The sequence below is a fragment of the Ceratotherium simum genome, chromosome 1 (genome assembly GCF_057802395.1).
Source record: "Ceratotherium simum simum isolate JZ-2026a chromosome 1, ASM5780239v1, whole genome shotgun sequence".
In the NCBI taxonomy this organism is placed as follows: domain Eukaryota; kingdom Metazoa; phylum Chordata; class Mammalia; order Perissodactyla; family Rhinocerotidae; genus Ceratotherium; species Ceratotherium simum.
In genome coordinates this window covers 84,632,451-84,654,177 of record NC_141900.1, presented here as the reverse complement: position 1 = coordinate 84,654,177, position 21,727 = coordinate 84,632,451, and the positions used below count along the sequence as shown (strand labels likewise).

The following is a 21,727-nucleotide window of genomic DNA, read 5'->3' as shown; positions in this document are numbered from 1 at the left end:
TTCTTATAAGTTTGCTGTGAGATTAAAATGAAATATTGTAGACGAAAGTACTTTTACACTAGAAAATGCTATATAAAATGCAACTTTGATCACTATTAATAGGAAGTCTTTACCTGAGCCCCCCTCAAAGAAAACAGCCTTAAACAGAAAACAAACTGAAAGACCACTGGTGGGTGATGAACTGTCAAGAGTGCGTGGGGAGGTAAGAAGAACCTCAGCCCCTAATAGCCTTTAACACCTTGTGGAATAACAGAGCTGTCGAGAAAGCCTCACCGCATTCCCTCTTTCCTGGGCAGTGGTGGAGATAATCTAGAATAGTCTGTCTGTCCAAATAAGTGAAACTTTGCTGGACAGCTCGCTTGCTTTTCCAGCAGGTTAATATTCGTGGCTCAGAGAGGGTTACCAAGGGGCCTGGCACTCAGGGAGAGGCTGAGAGTAGTGCTTCCCGGGCTTTGCCTGCACCAGGTTCCCTTCAGCCTCGTGGATCTCCCCGTGGCTTGAACTACCCTCATCGCTTTGATCCAGAGATTTAACTTTGCTATTTTGCCACTGTTCCCCCTTCCGTGTGTCTCCTGGACAGAGAAGGGCCCACACAGACAGGTGGAAACAGGAAGGGTGAGAAAGCATATCCCACAGGGTTTGTAGGGGAACAGACTTAGATCACCAGTAAACTGCTTAGATCGGTTTATCCTTTTCAGCCAAGATGCAGCATATGTGGTGCTAAAACAAAAAAGACGGAACCATTTTCCTTTTATTCTAAGTTTTCTTTTCCAAATATTCCTCCATAATCATACACCAACATTCACTGCTGAGTCCGTACTCCCTTGAAACATAAATACATGTTCTTCGAACACCAATAGTTGCCTGTAATGCTTTTATGCATCTTTGTTTTTAAAAGAGCAGGTGGGAGTGGGAGAGAGGGAATCCAGGACTGTGCCTTGGCCCCTACAGCCTGCAGAATGAGCTCCCCAGGGGGACATCCTCCCTTTTGATGCCAGCAGGAAGAAGGGAAATAGGTCAGGGCAGCAGCCAGAGTTTCAGCTCAGGCTGTCCAGCATGAGGATGTCATTTTCCAGGCAACAGCAAAGGACAACTTCTGAGATCTCAAAGAAGACAAAGGGGTCATTGAGAAAGGCCCTGGAAATGATCACCAAACCTCCATATATCCCACCCCCTGCCCCAGGGAATTCTACTTCCTACAGACGGGAACTGTGAAAAGGGTTAAATTGTGGCATTGATTTTTAAAAATAATACCCTCTGGCCCCTTCTCTAAAAGTGCAGGTTTTCCTAACAGTGACCACAGTGCTGTACAGGCAGCAGCTGGTCAGTGAGTGAGTGCTGGCTAGCTGGCCTTCTGGCAAGAAGGTGTGAAGAGATCCCAAAAGACTGTTTTATTCACAGGAAAGGCCTGAAAAGGAAGAGATTGCTAGATCAATGTTTTAGACAGGAATATGAAGGCAGGAAAGAATCACTTAACCAGGATCACATGATAACGGGAGTGTGAAAACTTAGGAGTTAGCATTTTTAAGCTGGCTATCTACCCATTAGCTAATGCCATTTCTTACCACTACTTCTGGGAAGACGCTAGAAATGGGCACAATTCCCCATCTGGGAAATTAGACCAGATCTTCCTGTCCTTGGCACTGGGGCAAGGAATTGCCTGAAAGAGGCAGCTGTACTGGGGGAAGAGGGGGTGGGCAAAAGGGGATGTCACCAAGCACATGCCATCCAATGGGAGAGAGCACTCATAGCTCATAGTCACAGCTAAAGCAATGGATGTAATGATCTCATGTTGTGTGGTCCAGAAGCAGCCCAGCCTCAAAGGCAGGGAACACGAGAGCAAACTCATTTTCAGGGCTATAACAAGCCATTTAAACTCAATTCAGCTGTTGAGATTACTGGCTTTCCTTTGAGTAAAAGTAAGAGTGAAGTCATCTGCGAGTTCCTTGGCTGCTTTGACTTTCAAGGTCACAAAGAGAATCAGGTAAGGACACGGTGTCTCACTTACTGTTCTTTTTGCCCTGGGGCTTCAGCACCACCAGAACACCCAGACCACTGACCTGGAACAGTCCAGTCCCCCCCAGACTCCCAACTCAGGGAAAGGAATGAAAGCCAACAGGAACCGATGGCTGAGGAGAAGGACCATGTAGAAAGATGGAGTAAAAGAAGAAATGCAATGAAAAGTGGCAGGGGAGATACTCAGGAAGATGGAGCTGCGTGATGGCCAGAAACGTCAGTAGCTCTGTGCTGACTAGTGTCACTGTAAAACACATTTAAGGAAAGCAGGGCTCTCGGGTCTCAAGACAATGGGGGCCACTGAAATGTAAAGAAGAGACTTGTCTGAGACTGTGCAGGCTCCACATGAGGATATGGAAAGACTGCAATTCTTTCTTCATCCAAAATAAAGAAAGTGGGCCGGCCCAGTGGCGCAAGTGGTTAAGTGCGCGTGCTCCACTGCGGCGGCCCAGGGTTCGCCGGTTCGGATCCCGGGCACGCACTGACGCACCGCTTGGCAAGCCATGCTGTGACGGCGTCCCATAAAAAGTGGAGCCAGATGGGCATGGATGTTAGCCCAGGGCCAGTCTTCCTCAGCAAAAAAAAAAAAAAAAAAAAAAAGAGGAGGATTGGCAGATGTTAGCTCAGGGCCGATCTTCCTCAAAAAAAAAACAAAAACACCAAAAACAAAGAAAGAGACAGGCAGCAATTCCTGTGCTGGCTACCCAAAGTGAAGACAATGCACTTAATAAACAGTCACTTTCCAGGGCCAGGCATCCTGCACACCAGCTTTCTGTCAGCTCCTTGGCAGGGGGTTGACTTAGGGGCAGTGTCCATTACATAGTATCTTTCCGCCACTCCTTATCCTTCTCTAGTCAGTATGGGTTCATGTATGGAAGTCCAACTCAACGGACATGTCCCTGTGGGATCATATAGGGGCCCTGGAGGCGCTATAGAATCATGAAATCTGGGCGCTTCTCTTTCCTATATGATAATGTAGATTTATAGTAATCAGAAAGCAGGCAGGGGGCAGAGAAATCCTGGTCCAAAATAAGATGATAAAAATTTAACAAGGAGGGATGGGACAGGGTCAAGGACAATCACATATTTACAATACCCAATTATCTGAGGTAAATCTAATTATCAAGCTAATAGGCACAAGATACAAAAAACCAGTTCATCTGTGGCCATCACAGCAGTGGCTCGGCTCAAGAAGAGTTCCTGGAGCGGAACATGGCACAATGGAGGCTGCCCTGAAGGTAAGAGCTACGTGAGGTGGGCAGTGGGGACCCGCACTAGGCATCCATGCAATTGCACGGTACTTTCTCCTACGGGTGGGAAGGACCTCTGCATCCAGAAGTACTTATCCATCAGGCTTTTCTAGATCCTTGTGGAGTGGAGAGAGGAGGGCAAAGAGAAATGCTCCTCAGGAAAACATGGAATAAAAATGAAGGTACTATACAGGTAAAAGTAAATGAATAAACCTATAACAAAGCAAAACAAAACAACTTCTCTTCATTCTTACACTGTTCAGAAAACAGTTTTCATATATTATAGGAAGGGAAATGCCCAGGAGAATAGGCTATAACTGGTTCCTTTAGTCAAAATCCCAAGTTAGTCTTAGTTAGGCCATACTTGTCTTTCCTCTGGATAAAGAGTCGCCCCAAGTAATCATATAAGCAGCTAAGAAAATGCAGAAAGGTTCTTTATCAACAGACCCCCAACTCAAGACTAAGAAAGATTGGGACACTACAACCAAGAAAGATAAATATCAACTCTGGACTAGACTAAGGATCTGCAAACACATTCACAGGCCAGGGGCATCAAAGAAGATGGGGAGAAAAATTTATCTTTTTCAAAGTCAACTGTCAGCAAACATATGGACAAAGGTAAGGTCATAATAACCATGAGAGAGTAAAACAGCTTTGGGCCACTCACTCCTTTTAGTGGTCAGTATTCTCTTTGACCCCCTTGTGCTTTTGGATATCACCAGCGGGCCAGAAACATGATCAGGAAGAAAAGTGGCTGGGAAAACAAGAGTTGAAAAAGAAAGGGAAAGAAACTAGGAGATGTGAAACAACAAGATGACTATGGTGAGGAATGGGAAACAAAACAGAAATGTGATTTAGATAGTAAGTGATGAGAATGTTGCTAACAAACATTTTAGGCAATTCAACGAGGGGATTTCCTCCCTGTATGCAAAGCACAACAACAAACAAACAAACATACCTCTGTTGCTGCTGCCTCTGTAATGTCTTTGAGTTAGGACCTTGAGTGGACTCACCTGCTTTTTCCAACATGAAACTGCTCTGTAGTTCATTATCCAAAGGCCCAAACAGAGGGAAATTCTACCATATCGGCCCCTTCTACCTGATCCCTGTGTCACTTCAAAAATTGCAACAGCTACTGACAGACAACTGGAGTGTTTGGATTCTTGAAATAACTTCTCTAGCACGGGGCTACCTTTAATTGATAAAATTTCAAGCTACAAGTGTGCAGTTACAAAATAGGGGGTAGGAGGAAGGCACCTTGGAGGCTAATATAAGGACTTCTACCTGACAAAAATAAATACACCTTACCAAAAACAAAATAGAGGGCAACGTGAGATTGATGAGACAATAAAAGGATTAAGCTGCATCCCCCATCCCCACTGTACAGATGGCCAACAGAGCAGACGCAACACCCAGGTAGCTGCAGTTGATGTTTGGGAAATGGAACCCATCTCTCTTGAATCCAGGATTTCTTCTGACATACCACCTTCTTCTGACATATCACTTTCTTTCCCAAAGTGAGAAGGCAAGCGCTAGAGAAATCCCAAAGAGGTGGCAAGCAACAGCAATACTGCTTAGTCAGAAGTCAAAGTGGTGGTTCTCTTGAGGCCCGGGTAGTTCAACACAAGCATCTTGGGCTAGCCTGTTCTCCTATACCTCTCACACCTAATATGCTCGTTGGCAATTCAAATGAAAATGAGAGATGCTGAAGCTTATGAACAGGTATTTCTATCACTTAACATCCCAAAGAAGCCAATATGTCTGATCTCAAGGATCTACAAAGACCCATGAGTGAGATAACCTCTAGGACCCCATAATCTTTTAGCTCTGTGCATATTATGAAATTGCATGAAAGCTGGAGGGACCCTACGGATTTGATTGTAAAAGAACTGAGGACAAAGGCAGATCTAACATCCTAAGCCAGAGCCCAGCACACTCTCCTACTGTTCCTTTCTTGTACCCACCTAGCAGGATGAAAGACTGGCATATTCCTGGAAAGAAGATGAATCTGTTGACTATGACTTGATAAAAATTAGCAGGTAGATGGGCACCATAGCAGCTGAGAAGCTTAACTCCTGCCTGTAAGAGCCAGCCCAACAGGCAGAAACAGAAATACAATTAAATTAAGTCAGAAAACCCGCTACAGAAAATGCAATTACTCAAAGACACAAATAAATGTTCAAAGAAAATTGGCCCCTGACAGCGTTAGTCAAGCTTCCAAATCCAGCTGGAGGCAGGCAGCTCAGGCTAGTTTGCCGAGGAGGAGGACTGCAAAGCTGTGAGCTCTCTACATCAGGATCCTGGCTAGGCTGGCCTAGTGATCACCACTCATCCCAGGACACCAACAGTGAGGAGCAATTTGGGGGCAGCTGGCCAAAATGCAGGGCTTAAGGAAAAAAGATGTGGGCAGACACAGAATGGATCATGGATGTGGAAGGCTCAACACCAGAAAAAGTGACAGACTGATCTCTGACATGGCAGAAAAACATCAGACCAAGTGAGCCCTATTTCTCATCGCACCCCATACGAGAAACAACTGGAAGGTGTCCTACCTCTCGTTGCAGCACCAGTTCCTTGGTGAAAAGCGTTGCTTCTTCACTGAAGGGCTCTCCCTCCTGCACCAAGCCGGGGAGGTTTCGGGCTCCTCTGGGGCATTCAATGCCTGTGTCAGGAGAAAAGAAGAATTTGTGATGAAAAGGGGCCACTAGGCCTGGTGTCCAGCAAGGATGGTCCCCTGGCACTTCTAATGAGGCAGGCATTAGATCAGGATGCCACCATGTCTGAGATAAGGTAGAAGTAGTGGCAGAAGGGGAGGAGGAGTTCAGTTGGCCCTAGGTGGGAATAACCAACACTATTACAGTAGCAACAACGGAGAGGAGCGCTCAGTCACAGCACCTGGGAATTAACAAGAGGAGCCGGTGGGTTCCAAATAAGATGTGGGATGACTCCTCATCTTGTACTCCTGGCTCCTTACACTCCTATAGTCTCACTGCCTTAACTATCACTTACATAAATGGCTCTTTCACCTAAATTATACTGATAGCCCCAGCCATTCTGCCTCTTGAGAGCCATTCCAGCTGATTCCTACACATTTTCTCTTTACTATCTGACTTTCACATCAAATTCAAAAGTGTTAACTCCGTGTCATTTTCCTCTTCAAATAAACTTCCCACTCTGTCCTCTGGCTATACTTTCGACAATAGTACCATCAGTTTTTCATTCAGAATGAGAGACAGAAAAAACAGAATACTAATGAAGTATTAGGTGTCTGGAGCCAGACAGACCTGGATTCACCTGGATTCACAACCTAACTGTATCACTTACTAGCTTTGTGACTTTGGCCAAGTTACTAACCATTCAAAGCCTCAGTTGCCCTATATGAAAAAACTGGTATAACATATCTACTTCACATGGTTGTTGTGTGAACTAGGGGAGATTATGTATGTAAAATAATTAGTGCAATGCCCAACATATGGAAAGATTCAATACATTTTAGCTGTTATTATTTTATCATTATTTACTCTTAGCAATTACCCATAATCAAAATCTCAGTCATCGTTTACTCCAAAACTAGCCTGTAAGATCCCTGACAACAGAATCCCATCCTCTCACTTCTTTGTATCCAAGGACAATATTTTATTCAAAATAGGTGCTCACTAAGCAACTTAGACTGCCTTTGCTTCCTCTTTGATTCAGTCATTCACTTTGCAAATATATTTATCATTAACAGTGCTCATCTGTGACAGGCCATGAAATATGTCGTATTTTGATGTCTGAATTAGACATAAATATTTCAAAAAAATTCATACTGCGACTGTAATTATGAAGCAAAAAGTTGAACTAGGCTAGAGATGTAGGAAAAGAAAACAATCAAAATCTGGGGAGGACGCATTTAGCGCCCACATCTCTGAATCATTGCTGGTCTCTCCTGCTGCAACAAGGCAGAATTGGGAGGCGTCACCTCTTAATTTACAAACAGTTTCAGGTGACGGCACAAGAGATTTGGCATGGGGAGACAAAGTAGCAGGGAGTCTGGGCTACTGCAAACACCTGCTGGGGAGCCTTTCAGAGAAGAGGGGCCACCACTGCTGGGACAGAAGGTACATCTCTTATGGATGAAGCCAGGTGGCTGCTCATGTTTCTGGCCACAGAAGAGATTCAAGGGCATAAAGCTCAGAGGAAAGGGAATACTTTATACCTTGGGTTTTCAGAAGCTCAAGAACAGAGCTTTCTCTCCAAGCCTCAAGGCCTCACAAAAGGAATACATCACATCAAATGCAACACTAGACGGGGAGTGCAGCATCAGGAGGGAAACTGCAGAGTAGAGCAGCCTGGGCCGGGGCCAGGACCATTCCCCAACCCATGTGAAGACAGGACAGCTGAAGGCTCACTCAAGTGTCATATGGTGAGCTGAAGGCTCACCCCAGATCACCAGGGCTGCCTCATTTCAGGCACTTTAGTGCCAAGTTGTATGGGAGAAGTGGAACTTATTTTTGTAAAAGACAGTATTAAACTCATAGACAAAGAGCCTGAGGTTAACCTTGAAGGGAGAGATGGGGTTAGGTCAAAATGGAATGAAAGCCCATGATTTTCACAACATCAACAGCCAAAAACACTTTTCATTTTATATCTGCAAACTAAGCAAGAACAGAATTGTCAGAGAGAAAAATAAACAATTCTATTGAACTTTTTGGCCACATAACCACAGATAAAGCATTGTTGCAAAATAAAAATAATGCTAAAATAAGTGTTCAGTTTGTTTCTGATCCTTAGTAGCTATTTGGGTGGGACAGAACTGGGATGCTGTTGATGGGGCTGTTATGAACTGGGGACTAGAATTGGGAGGAGACTAGGGCAACTCACTGCGTGGTAGGAATTAGGGGGAAAGAATTTTCACGAAAAGGGCACAAAAGATTTCTGAGTCTCATTGGTTGAGTAGATTTACCCACTACTCCTCTGTCACTATCTTGGTATTCTGAAATCTCAAGAGATCAAGAGAACCCAGCAGCTCTCTCTGAATCCTGGAGACTACCAGGTGATTATATCCAGAGAACAAGATGGCTCGATGAGCCCAGGGAGTTGAACAAATCAAGCTGAAATGGATTCAAAATATCTTTCAGAGGGAGTCATATGGGCCTGTGGTGACCACAAACCAATCACTCCACGGAGACTCAAAAGCAAAGGAGGCCTTGGGTTCCCTTGCTCCTCCGCTGGCCAGCAGCTGAGCTCCAGCTCTTCAAGAGGAGGAAGCTTAAGCAGGCTGTTTCCCTACCCGGCCCCCTTTTTTTCTTTGGTGAGGAAGATGAGGCCTGAGCTAACCTCCGTTGCCAATCCTCCTCTTTTCCCTGAGGAGGAAAGCCCTGAGCTAACCTCTGTGCCCACCTTCTTCTATTTTTTATATGTGGGACACCTGCCACAGAATGGCTCGATAAGCTGTGCACAGATCCACGCCCAGGATCCGAACCTGCGAACCCCGGGCCACCATAGCAGAGCACAGTGAACTTAACTACTATGCCACTGGGCAGGCCCCTCCCTGCCCCTTTTTAAGTGGAAGAAAGTAAACACATCCATGCACATCAATTCCTGTCAGGTAGGTAGGTAAGAGAAAGGAGAAGGAACAGAAAAGTTGCCTCAAGCAACAAGAGGATTATCTCTGCTTTTATCACTGACTTCCTTTTCTTCTGGGCTGACTTACTTCTTTTTGACTTGTCTCCTCTGAAGAAACCCCTTTCCAGTCAAAACCTGTCTCATTGTCACATCTCAGCTCAGGGTCAGGGATGGCTTAGCGGACATTACTTATTAGGACAGGGAGAAGTAGTATCTTAAAAACAGACCCACTGGGAGGAGGTTCCAAAGAGTTAAACCCAGGTATAAGTGCTAAGAGAACAAGGGGAAAAACGAACATTTACTGAGTACTCTTGACTATCTATGAATTGACTATAAGGCCCCAAAGTTACTACGTGGCCTATCTGAACCCTAGATTGTCAGATGCTAAAGCCACTGAGAAAAAGTCCAATTTTGGAGTTGAACAACACTGTGACCAGAGGGTGTTATAACCTATAATGGAGACTAGATAGAAGTCCAGGGCCCTGGGGTACTCAATTTCTTGTTGGGCAGGTAAGCAGAGTCAGAGAGTCCAGGCACAGCTGGTATTTAGATGTAAAGTAGAGGGGTGCTTGGCACTGGGGTCGTCATGGTAGCAGAGTCTCAGGCACTGTCAGACTGGAGCACAGAGGCAGGTTCCTTGCTCTGGGCAGGGGAATTCCTAGATATGAGGTGGGTTCTAGGCAGGACACCAGAACAGGGACTCAGAAACAGGGAGTGGGTGAGGGGAGGCAGAATCTACTTCTGCAGAAGGATCATGTAGATGAGTGTTTTTGAAACTTTTAATTTTTATTATGACCCATATACACATCTACATATGAGTATATACACTTACATATAACCAAGTTTCCACAAAACAATGGTTAATTTTGACTACATGTGATATGCTCTGTCTCTTTCATTAAAGAGAAAAAAAAGATGGTTATGACACTGAATTAAGACCTTTAGTGGGGCAAGAGCCACAGCTTGAAAAACGCTGGTACAGACTGAGGTGTGAAGATAGAAGCCTGAGAGGGATGGGGCAAGCCCTGATGGCCCTCTTGGAGAGTTCAGAGGCTATGCTGAGGACTTGTTATTGTTTTTGTGTGTGTGTGAGGAAGATCAGCCCTGAGCTAACATCTGATGCCAATCCTCCTCTTTTTTTGCTGAGGAAGCTTGGCCCTGAGCTAACGTCCATGCCCATCTTCCTCTGCTTTATATGGGACGCCGCCACAGCATGGCTTGACAAGCAGTGCGTCGGTGCGTGCCTGGGATCGGAACCTGCGAACCCCAGGCTGCCAAAGCGAAGCGTGCGCGCTTAACCGCTTGCGCCACCGGGCCGGCCCCTGTGCTGAGGGCAAGCTTAAGGATTTGCTTTTGTGTCCCAAGGGATCAAGGAACAGGGCAAGAAATACGCTGTCTACTAACAGGAAACCGAACAAGTGTTAACATTCTAAAGCTGGAAAGACAGATGTTGCTGTGAAAACCAGGTGAAGACACATGCCGTCAGCAAGAAGAGTTCTGCTGTGCCCTCCTTTCCAAGCGCTTGGTCAGTAAGTAAACCTAGTCCATGGTGCACCTTTATTCAAAGGACGACTGCAGTACTGGGCTGGTGTCCCTGGTGTGCTGCTTTGTTACCAATACAATGGACTTAAAAAAAGAAAAAAGGAAAGAACAAGTTAAAGAAAACAGATCAAGGGAAAGAAAGTTGGGTTCTCAGAAAGCAAACCCCAGGCTGCAGTTGCTGAGCTGGGCAGGGTGATACGCAGCAACGGAGAGCTCCCAAGATAGTAAATACAAAGTGAGCTATCACTGGAGTTCCAGAAGCTCTCCCCAGCCAGGTGAGGAAGTGCCCGTAATTCTGGATCGCGCATATTACCACTAATAGCTGTCTTTCTGATAAGAGACGGTGCAGTGCTGGTTGCTGATAAGGACATATTAACTCTGCTGTGCTTCACACGCCACAGGTGCAGGTTAACTGCCAAGCTTATCCCTGATACTCACAAACCATTCAAAAAATAAAAACATTTTGTTTTAATTAAAAAAAGAAAAAAAACCCTACACCTAGAAAAAGTCTGAAACATTCTTAAACATTTTCCTTCTCTGCTATGGGGTGTGCCAGAATGAAGAGAGTTACTGTACCCTATAGGGCCTTCTCAGCTGACTTCCACCAACAGCAGATGCAGAAGAGGCAGCCAAGACACACACCCTTCCCTCCTGCTCCATATGGCTCCCTGACCTCATTAGAGCCCTACAGAGCTTTCTGCATACAGGTAAAAACCCATTATTTTTCACATCTTTTCTATGCTTTCTGGGATATGATGGTTGGCCAAGACTACTTAAAATAAAACAAAAAAGAGGATGTGCCTGATTTTGTATTGTTTAGAGAGAGAAAGTTCATCACTAGCTATCAGCACATCATGGGTCTGGTTTCTGCTCTGCCACTGACAAAGTAGGAAAACTTTCCAGGCCTCATGGTCTCTGTTTATAAAATGAAGGTGCTCCAAAGTCTCTTCTGGCCATAAAATCCTACAATTTTGGTTACGCCCTTTTGAGATTCCTCACCCAGGTTTGACTCTTGGAGTATAGGGTGCCTCCTTTCAAATTTAAAACGCTGGGTTATAGGCATTCTATTAAAAAGAAATTATACGTTTAGAGACATTGACTAACTAGGTCAATTAACACAAACACTTTGGTCAGTCAGCTTTGGAACAAGAAGTACAAATTCTTGTTAATGATATAATAACGGCAATATAAGAGACTCTATTGATGGCTATGTGAGAGTCATGTATCCCTCTGAATACTTTACATTGTATGTTAAGTTTCACAATGATTAAGCCTCTGGGCTCAAAGTGTGTTTGCTTTTTCCTTTATTGGGAGCTAAAAGGAAGTGTAGCAAATCTGCCTTGGCTAGAAGTGACAGCTTCCCAATGGCACTTAGTCTAGCAAACAAGAGACCAGGCATTAGCCAAAGGAAACAAAACTCTAGCGGAAACAATAACCAACTGGAAGGATTAGTCAATGGTGCTTATTGCATGTCCACTGTGTGCTTGCTACTGCTTCGGACATTACCAAGGGAAGGGCATAGAAGGCATGCAGACATAATCTTTGCTTTCTGCCTACTTAGGATACTTAAAAATACGACAGGTCACTTAGCAGGCCTTCCCCCGCTCCATTTCACAAATTCGTATCAGTGCCTACTCTGGACTAGGCTCTGTGTTGAAAGGTGAGGACTCAATGATGAAAAAGAAAGACTTTGTGCCAATGAAGCTTAATTATCAGCATGAAAACATTATTTTCCTCTACCATTGTATAAGGTATGTTATTGGCGACTGATTTTACCATTTAGCCTATAGGTTGCAGAATATTAAGAAATAGCATGTGATAATTGGATTATGTTGTGCAGTTGTATGTGTGTCTGAGAGACTGTAGAATGTATTGGACAAGTCAATCACCGGGCTCATCCTGCTAGATCCCTTGCTAAGGGTAAGTCTCAGGCAGCTATATTTTCCAGCATATGACCCTGGCCTCCATCCCTTCCCCTCACCACAAGCTGGGGATGGAGGTCAGAGCAGAAGGTGGGGAATAACAGGGAAGGAGGGAGAGTTGCTGCTGCACCGGATTCAAATGGAGCCAATCTACAGTCTGGCTGGCAGGGGAAAAAAAGCTCTGGCCAAGTAGAAATGGAAGATATCAGGTGAGCTGTTAAGATTCTCTTTCTAAAATTTGAACTGGGCAGTGTGCAAAAAGCATAAGCCCATCAGGAGCCAGAGGAAGGAGGTAATAAGCAGAGGGGACTAATTTGCATCAACACTGGAGACCGACAGTGAAGTCCCTGGAGCAATCTCAGACTCACTCACCTTCCAGGTTCCAGGATCTGTGAGACCTAACCTTACCTTAGATCCCGTTAGATTTTCATGGATGTTCCCATAAATTTGCGTTTTCCCTCACTGCTACCACGAGCAAGCCGATGTGAGAATCTGGTATTTGCAACCCAAATAAAACTATGACTAAATTGCTTCTCAGGGTGGGTACTGTGTCAATCAGATTTTATTCCTTCCAGTATCTAATACACTGCCTAGCACACAGTGGCATTGTAGAGCCTTAAGAAATGTCCAGTGAATGAATATTAGTGAAAAATACTTCTGAAAAGAATTACACAGAGAAGGAAAAGGCTAATGAACACTCAGGGTCATAGACCTTATGCAAACACCAGGAGAGGGGCCGACAGAATCCCTAACTACATACACCCCACTTTCCCATGGTTACATAACACTTCAAGGAAGAAAAAGAAAGCATAGCTACAGCCAGTTACCCCACTGGTCTGTAAAGTGGCACACTTGGGAAATGCGGAATAAGTACAGGGAGGAAGCGGTCAACTCTGACCAGCAATGTCAGCGAGACCTGAGGCTGGAGCGCCGCAAAGATGTTCCATTTCCAATACAACAAAGACGGAAAACAATTCTCACTTATGACCCTGTGTTCAGCTCTAGGAAGCAGTGTGGCCACATGGAAATGCAGAAACTGGAGCACATTTAAAGAGAGCAGTAGAAAATGACTCAGGGGCGGGAGGCCTGCCTTGAAAGGAAAGATAAAAGGTGCTAAATCTGTACCGTTCGGCAAAGCGGTGACTAAGAGGGTGACACGATAACAATCTGCAAATATTTGAAAGGTGTAAACACAAGAAGGGAGGGAAAATGCTCAGCCTAAGAACAGGGGGTGTAATTATTGGGGGAAAGAAAATCTGGACAAAATATCGGAAAAACTTAGCATGGAGATGACTACTAGGCTATAAATAAGTTTCCCAATGGAAATGAAGATGCTGTTATTTGATCCTAAAGCTGAAAGGTGGCCACTAAGCCCACCCCTCTGCTTACATGAAAGCAGCCCAGACCAGAAAACTGTGATTTTATTTTCTATATTTAGGGAAAGACTTCTTTAGTAATATTCAAGTCTAAACACCTCTGCTTTAAATACTCCTCCCTGAAATTTCAACACAATTTCTGTTGATCAAACCAGAGAGGTGACAAAATGGTGGTTCTGGTGGGACTTTCAGAACAAAAATGGCTTTATTGGCTAGCATGTGGCACATGCCTGCCTACTGATAAAATGGGGCTGAGTACAGAGCCGGGGGACAGACAGCTGGGAGAAGGACAAGAGACTAGACTATCTCATGTAGTAGGGCATCTTCATCCCTGGTCTCCAGGACCCTAGCTAAGAGTGCTGTAAAAGTTTCCCCGATGGGAAACTACAGACACTTCTCCCTTCTTTCTAAACACACAGTCCCCTGGAGTAAACGTCAAGGACAAGGCAAGGCACAGAAAGAACACCAAAATAAGCATCCTGTCACACTGACTGCACTCCAATACGTTTGCCTGAGTTCCTGCTGCTGCAGTTAGCCAATTTATAATTCAGACTCTCAGCAGAGACTCTTACCCCCCCGATTCAATTAGTTCCATTTCTTACTTTCCGTTGCCATCTTCCCCCCCACCAAAAACAAAACAAAATTTTAAAAACGCCCCTACACACGGAGAGTAAGTCACTTAAACTCTGTATGTAGCTCAAGAAAAGCAACACTTTTAACTATGTCCAGGTCAATTAAAAAAATAAAATTCTTTGGTGTTAACAGTATTTAGATAGCTATTCCTTCCCTAAGCATCAAGAACAAAATCCAGCTCAAGCTATCGGCACAAAACGCAGAGGCAGAGAGGCCATCTGCCTAATTTTAAGGAATGTGGTTATCACCTGAATATACATGTAAAGTCAAATCAGTTCACATTGTTCGTTCTCAGAAATGTAACGCACCTCATGCACCAAAAGCTTGCCCGTTGGGCTCTCTCATAAGCTTTAAAGCAGAAATAATTTGGAGGTCTCGAGTTGCAAATGTCATCAATGAGTCAGTTAACAATTGAGAACTGCAAACCATCCCACTTAGGACCACTAGTCCTATATTTTCATGTCCCCCAAATGGCCCAAAGAGCAAGGCAAATAGTAGATCAGTTAGTTCCTAAGAGTTAGTTCTACATGGTATGAGGCCTCAATTTGTATTAAAAGGGTCAGAAACGAAACAAGGATTTTGTATTGCCTCAAATTGTTTATTCTCTCTCTCGTTCTCTAAACCGCTACACTTTGTTACCTCAAGGGAGGTAGCATCTTGTGGGCCAATTTTGGAACATGTCACTGCTAAAGCTCTTTCAGTGATCAGAATAAAGGGATAAAAGGAGAATGAAGGGATCCTAATTAAAGGGATGAAACTCCTCAGGTAATTGTAGTCAGGGGAGTCAGAACTGGGCAAGAGCCGAGGCTGAAGCTGTTTTTAGTCCATAGTTCCAATTGTTTAGGGTAGACTTTTATTAGGTTGTTGTGATTTGGGAATGTTTGATGCATTTGTTGAAAGGCCAGAAACTGAAGTTAACTGGCAACAGGAGCAGTAAGACCCAGCCTTCACAATGCGATGGGAACTGTAGCTTCTGAAGAAAGGAAGGGGAGGAATCTACAAAAAGTGCTTGGCTTTAAACATGCCTTAAGTTTCTCCAGTGCAAGTCACAGTAGTGTTACCACTAGGAGCGGGGTGACTTTTCAGGTCTCATCTCTTGTTGTTGTGAGCCTGTTCATGGTGGACCTCCCTTCTGCAGTCATTTGAGGAAAGGGATATGCCAGTTCCCTCTGTATCCCCAGTATCTGGCACACAGGAGATACTCAATAATTGTCTGTTAAATGAATGCCAGAGAGGAGGCAACCTATCAGAAACAGATTTGACAAACCTATTATAGCCATGTCCTATTCCGAGTTCTGTATGCAGACTAGTTTATACTTGTTGAGTTCATGAAGAAATCTAGTAACTCTTATTTCTAAGACTTGAAGGCAATTGAGTGTTAAATGCTAAATCACTGACCACTGTCCTAGAAGGAGACAAAGGAGGGATGGCTCAGAGGCCTTATACTGGCTTTCTGGCTCTCAGTCTAGCGGGACAGTGTGCAGAACTGGCTTCTGCATACTTGATTTATCATTGGCTTTAGACACCAAAGAATCATTCCTAAAAGGGAGAAAAGCTTTTTCAGATGGAGCTGGTGCAGGAGATAACAATCGGGCCAGCATCAGAATAACCTTTTATAATTCTCCCCATTGCAGAAGAAGATCTGAAAACAAGGATTATTTTAAAGGGAGAAAAAAACCTCACTGATTAACCAGGCCTTTCCTTCCCTGTGGCATTCTGAGAGTATGGCCCTAAATAATGGAGCCAGGCTGTCTTGGGGGTTTATTTGGGAAGGGGCTTTGGACATGACAGGCTGTCTGCTTCCCAACACACGTTTGTTTTGGGTTTGCTATGAGCAGCAGCTGCAATAATATCACCATTAACTAGGAGCAGAAGGAAACAACTGGGCATGGGAAAGAACTGTGCCCTCCCAGATGTTTCTCCCTTGTGTTTCTCTTCATTATGCATGTCAAAACAACAAACTCATACCTTCATTACACTGAAAACAAAGCATTTGAGGTCAAAAGCTAGGGCCACAACAGTCTTTCCAATGACAAGAAAGCTACATGGCTCAAGCTTTTATGTAATACGTGGCACCATGGAGACAGCACCTAACAAGTACAAACCCAGGTCTCAGCAATGAGGGGGAGTTGGTTTCTATGAGAACCTCAACTTTTGCTTTTTCTGACTTATTTTAAACATGTAACTTTATCTTTGAATCAAATAAAACCTAGATTTATTTTTTCCCCTCTTTAATTTTTGGTACTGAAGAATTCCAATCTTGGTCTTTTAAAATTCCACGTTAATAGATAAAGAGAAAAATTTGAATTTATTGTCCAGGCTGGTAGAGAATAGATACAGGGTAAAGAGAAAGTCATAGGAAATACCCACGTGGATCTTGCAAGTACAAGATTCCAGAAGGTATTCTGGCACATACCTGGCAGCCAAATGTAAAAGCTACTTACTTGCATAAATTTAGAGTGACTTTTTCTAAACCAAGCTGTGTTGTGTTATTCGAACAAAATAGTTCTGAGATGTGTGAAGTATACTTCCAAACTATTGCCTTTGAGCTTTCACTCACAGAAAATTGCTCTGAGCTTCTCCTCCTGATGGGTAAGTGAAATCCAAAATAAACTCATCCAGAGATTAGTACACTCAGCTGGTGGAACTGAAGAAGAGGGAACCAGTTAGCGTAGGAATACTAAGACCCCAAAACCAAGGAGAACGAATAAAAATCTGAGAGCTGATGTGTAAGCCCTTTATCTCACTAACTTTACTTAAAATAAATAAAAACAGGCAAAAAAGGAAAGGAATTCTGAAAAGCCAAAGTTGTTCATCCTATCCTGATAAGTAGCTTGAATTCTGGGCTGTGAGTGAAGAAGGGAGTAATGTAAAGTGGTAAGCAGACACCTTCCAGTGGACTAAACCAGTCCACTCCCTGCTTTTGTACCACCCATGAGCTAAGAATGGTGTTTACATTTCTGAATGGCTTAAAAAAAAAAAAATCAAAAGGATACTATTTTGTGACATGTAAAAATTACATGAAATTCAGATTTCAGTCCCTATAAATAAAGTTTTATTGGAACACAGCTGCACTCATTTGTTGTCTATGGCTGCTTTCATGGTACAATAACAGAGTTAAATATTTGTGACAGAGACTACATGGCCCACAAAGCCTAAAATATCTACTATCTGGCCCTTTATAGGAAAAGTTTGCTGGCTCTTGCTCTAAATGATATTGTATGCTAGTTAAAAAAAAAAAAAAATCCAGGCAAGGCAGAGTTCAACCTACCAGAACCTACCAGTACAGGTGACAGCATAAGAATATCATAAATAATAATAATAGAAACTAATACTACAAACGCCTATGGTCACATAACCGAGAAGGTAAAAGGAAAGAAAACGTGGCTCAAGGGAACTGTCTGAGGCAGCTGACATTACCCAGTGTTGCCCTCAACCTCCCTCTCCTGCACCCCGTTTTATGAATGTCCCCTCTCCTGCACTTGTGATCTTTCCCCTTTATTCCCACTCTCCTCTCACAGACTCAGATTTCCCCACCCAAACCTTACACCCCATAAGCTCAAACTTTGAAACTTCCAGAGTTGCCATTCTTTGTTCCTCACTGTAACTGCTTCCTTCCACTCCCTGATATCCGTTCAGTATCCTACTTCTTGTACAGAAGTCCTTTGCTCCTACGATTTTGTACTCAGACTTTATCTTTCTACTAAGACTCTACTTGGAAAAGTAACCTCCTCTGACAATCTCTTCTCAGTAGGAGTCCTACTAGGCCTCTATGTGGCATTCAACCCCACGCACCAACCCTTCAGGGAAATTCCCTCCTCCCTTTGCTTCTCTTTACTGGTTGTCCTATCTTTCTTTTTACTCCTGCATCATCTCTTGGGAGTCCCATCCATTCTCATGTTCTCCATCACTGTCATCATGTAGAACCTAGAGACATGTCATCTTGAACTGTCCTCTAAGCTCTAGACCCAATTCCCAAATGTCTGACAGACATCACCTCTTGGATGTCCTGCCAATACCTCAAACTCAACAAGTCTAAAACCAAACTCGTCTTCTTCCTAAATTGCCTCACCTTCTTCCCTTCTTCCCCTATTCTGGTTTCAGCACTATCATCCTCCCAGTCTAAAAAACTCACATCTTTGATTTGTCCCTATTTTAGTCACATAACCCAATGGTTGTTACATCTTATTAATCCCATTAATTTCACCTCCATAGTTGTTTGTATAGTCCATCGAATCCTCTCAATCTTCAACATTAACTCTGTTCAGGCTCCTGTCACGCCTATTCTGATCCACCTGCCTGCCCTCTATTTTCATCTATGCTGATTATTTCTACATACAGCTACCAGACTAATTTTCCTGAAGCAAAATATTCTGCTCAAAACCCTTTAGTGGCTTCCTATAGTTTATCATATAAAATTAGAATTCCACAATCTGACATTCTAGGCCTTCTAAGATTCGTCCAATTCCTTGGGACCATATAAAACATCCATTACCCACTTGACAGCCCTTCAAATATTTGAAGACAGTATAACATCTATTTCCTCTGATCTTCTGTCTTATTTTCTCCAGGCTAAACATCCCCAGGTCCTCACAAGACATGGGTTTTGATTTCCTACCATTCTACTGGTCGTCGTCTTTTAGCCTACACAATATGAAGGGTATCTTCAAACTGGAAATACCTTTCTAGTTGATTGAATTAAGATGTCTGATGGGGTGGTGGGGCGCGTGCAGCAGGGAGCATGCCTTCTTTGCGCTTTGCGAGCCACCTTTGGAGGCTGAAGCGGGTGAGATTTGCTGCCTTTGTTGGATTAATGGGGGAGGGGTGTGGAGAGACTGCACAGCAGTCCTCCCTTCCTTTGACCAGGCAGAGTTAGACTTTTACTCCAGGCAGGATGCTGCAACAAGAGAGACAGCTCCATTAGTGCAGGAGGAATCCCAGGGCTGAGGGAGAAAGGAAGCCCTCGAGGGACCGTGTGGGAGAGGTGAACCTGTCCTGTGGAAGGCTGCCTGCCTCCATGGCCTCCAATCCAGCCCATTCTCGGTCTCTCAGCAGCAGCCCCACGCACTGTGGAGACCCTGGTGGTGTTGTGACAAGCAGTCTATTCATTTCCTTCCCTCATTCACTGGGCTCTCGGGGATAAAAAGGAACAGCAAATCCAAACTACTGCCTAGCATCCACTTTGCAGAATTCAGGGAAAGACTGTTCTATTGAAGTGATTATTTTCCCTGTTTGGGAGACCTGAGGGAAAGAAAAGGATTTCTGCATCCTTTACTTTCCACTGATGCAACATTGCGGAAACGACTATTTCAGTCATCATTGCGGCCAGTGGGACAGTGAAAGCACGGCTTGTACTTAATCGAGGCTTTTTAGCTCCTGTCACATTGTGGCAACAGGGCACCAAAGCACCAGGATTTGAGCTGTGATGCTGGATACAAAGCTTCAGTTGAGAAGCGGGAGAGAAGGGAGGACAGTGGGGGAGAAGATCAGGTACCTGACAGCCAAGCTTCCTGATTGTCTGCAGCCGAATGGGAGATATCACCCTGTCTCATCAGGCTGCGCCTGTCTTCATGGGAGGGGAAAGCTGCTCTAGTGTGATTATTGCACGACTGAAAGACAGCACTAGGCACAAGCGCCTGGATGAGAAAACCAAAACCCCTGATTTCTAGTAAGGGCATGACAGGTGAGGAAGTGGCAACGGAGTGTTTAGGAGGGTGGGGGGATAAACTTCCTGAACACAGCTCACAATCAAGCACGTTGTCTGATGACGATTCCTGGTGTTTGCGACAACCAAGGGGCGTGCGTGTGTGTGTGTCTAGGTGCATGTGAGTGCACACTTGTATGTGCTCAGCAGCTCAAGGAAAGAGGGCAGGGAAGAGGGGAGGGCTGCGGGAGAGTGGGGAGGCAGATTGAAGAGTAGAGGAAGGAGGTGGTGGAGAAACTGCAGGGCTGTTTCCGAGGCTACATTCACATGTACGAGCCTGTGGTAGGCGACAGCAGCTGTCATAACTACCCAGATCAGAAACAGATAGTTGTGGGAAGAATGACACCAGGGCTGTACCTACCAATGGGCACAAACACACTCAGTGTGTGTCTGAAGTGGCGGAGACCAGAGGCAGGAATGGGTAGATTCCTCAGCACAGCGCATATGAGAATAAAGTTTCATTCGCGGGAAAAAGGAGAGAGGAGCCACCACTTCTTCTGCCTCACACCCTTCACATCTCTTCCAAAGCCCCAGGCTGTCTGCCTGTTCCCTTGCACCACGGTAAAAACTTTAGTGATGCTGGCTTGTTCGTGCTTCTCACTTACTCGTGTTCCCTGTTCTCACCACCACAGCCTAGCCCCACGCCCTGCCAGGCTAGTCTTGTCCAGTACCACAGAGACACGTCACTAGCTAGCTAAAGCCTTTTCGACTGCGGTTACTGGCTCATCAGGGGTGAAATGGCAAGGAATCAATCTCTCGTTCTCTCACACGCGAGTACAGACACACACATGAGCAGTGCTTCTCCTGAAGTGTGCCCCCCTCCACATCTTCCTATTGTGCCCAGTTCTGGGGTATATGAGGCTGTAACGAGGCACCCAAATTAAAAGAAAAATGTCAGGGTGCACGTGCTTGTGGGGAATTTTGGGGAATCTGGGAAGCTGTATACTTTGTGGTCGCCTGTTTTACATAACTATATTTTGTTTCCATAGTTTTTGTCGTTAAAGTAATTGTATGTCTTCTAAAGATATAAAACAAAACAAGATAAAATGGACAGTCATGAGCAGGGTTCTTTCTTTCTGGGCCCTCCCTCCGCAGTCTAGCAAGTGCCTGTGGATGCCCTCTGGCCCAAATGGATCCCTCAGGGTCAGAAGGCAATTAGATCTCTTGGTTCAAGGAACTCTTCAACTATACAACTACGGCCCCCAGGGGAAAAGGAAGAGGCCTTTTCCATCTCAGCCAGCCATCCTAGGGAGACGTCAGCTTCTGAATGGCAAAGAGCACAGCTGTCAGCAAGAGGGTGGGGTAGCGATGAGGCAAATTTCACAGCACACAGTCAAGAGAAAAACAAAAACAAGGGAAGTGTTTCATATGGAGGCCATCTCCCCTACTGTCACTAAACTAGAAATCTTATATTCTGTAGTTCACCGCCCCCCGCCCCAGCAAGCAGCTGTTCATGCTTCAGTCAGGAGAAAAGGTGAATGCTTTGGAAGGGGAAGGAGGGATTTCTCCTAGCCAGCCTGGAACCTCAAGAAGCTCAATCACCTCAATAATGTCAGTACTTTGGGCTGCCACAAAAAGCGGGCTCACTTCTCTATTAGAAAACAAGTTTGCTCCCTATATCGTGAAAGAGAGCATCAAACTAGCTCCAAAATTAGCCTTCATCAACCCCACAGAAGG

The 21,727-nt window shown here is 44.6% G+C and overlaps 1 protein-coding gene across 1 annotated transcript in view; it reads right to left on the bottom strand.

Moving 5' to 3' along the window:
- Nucleotides 1–21,727, bottom strand: part of SND1 (staphylococcal nuclease and tudor domain containing 1) — a 422,021-nt gene that overhangs the window by 97,370 nt on the left and 302,924 nt on the right. The window contains exon 16 of the mRNA XM_004418726.2: nt 5,819–5,928. Coding sequence (XP_004418783.1) covers nt 5,819–5,928 — 110 coding nt within the window. The remainder of the gene's footprint in view (nt 1–5,818; nt 5,929–21,727) is intronic.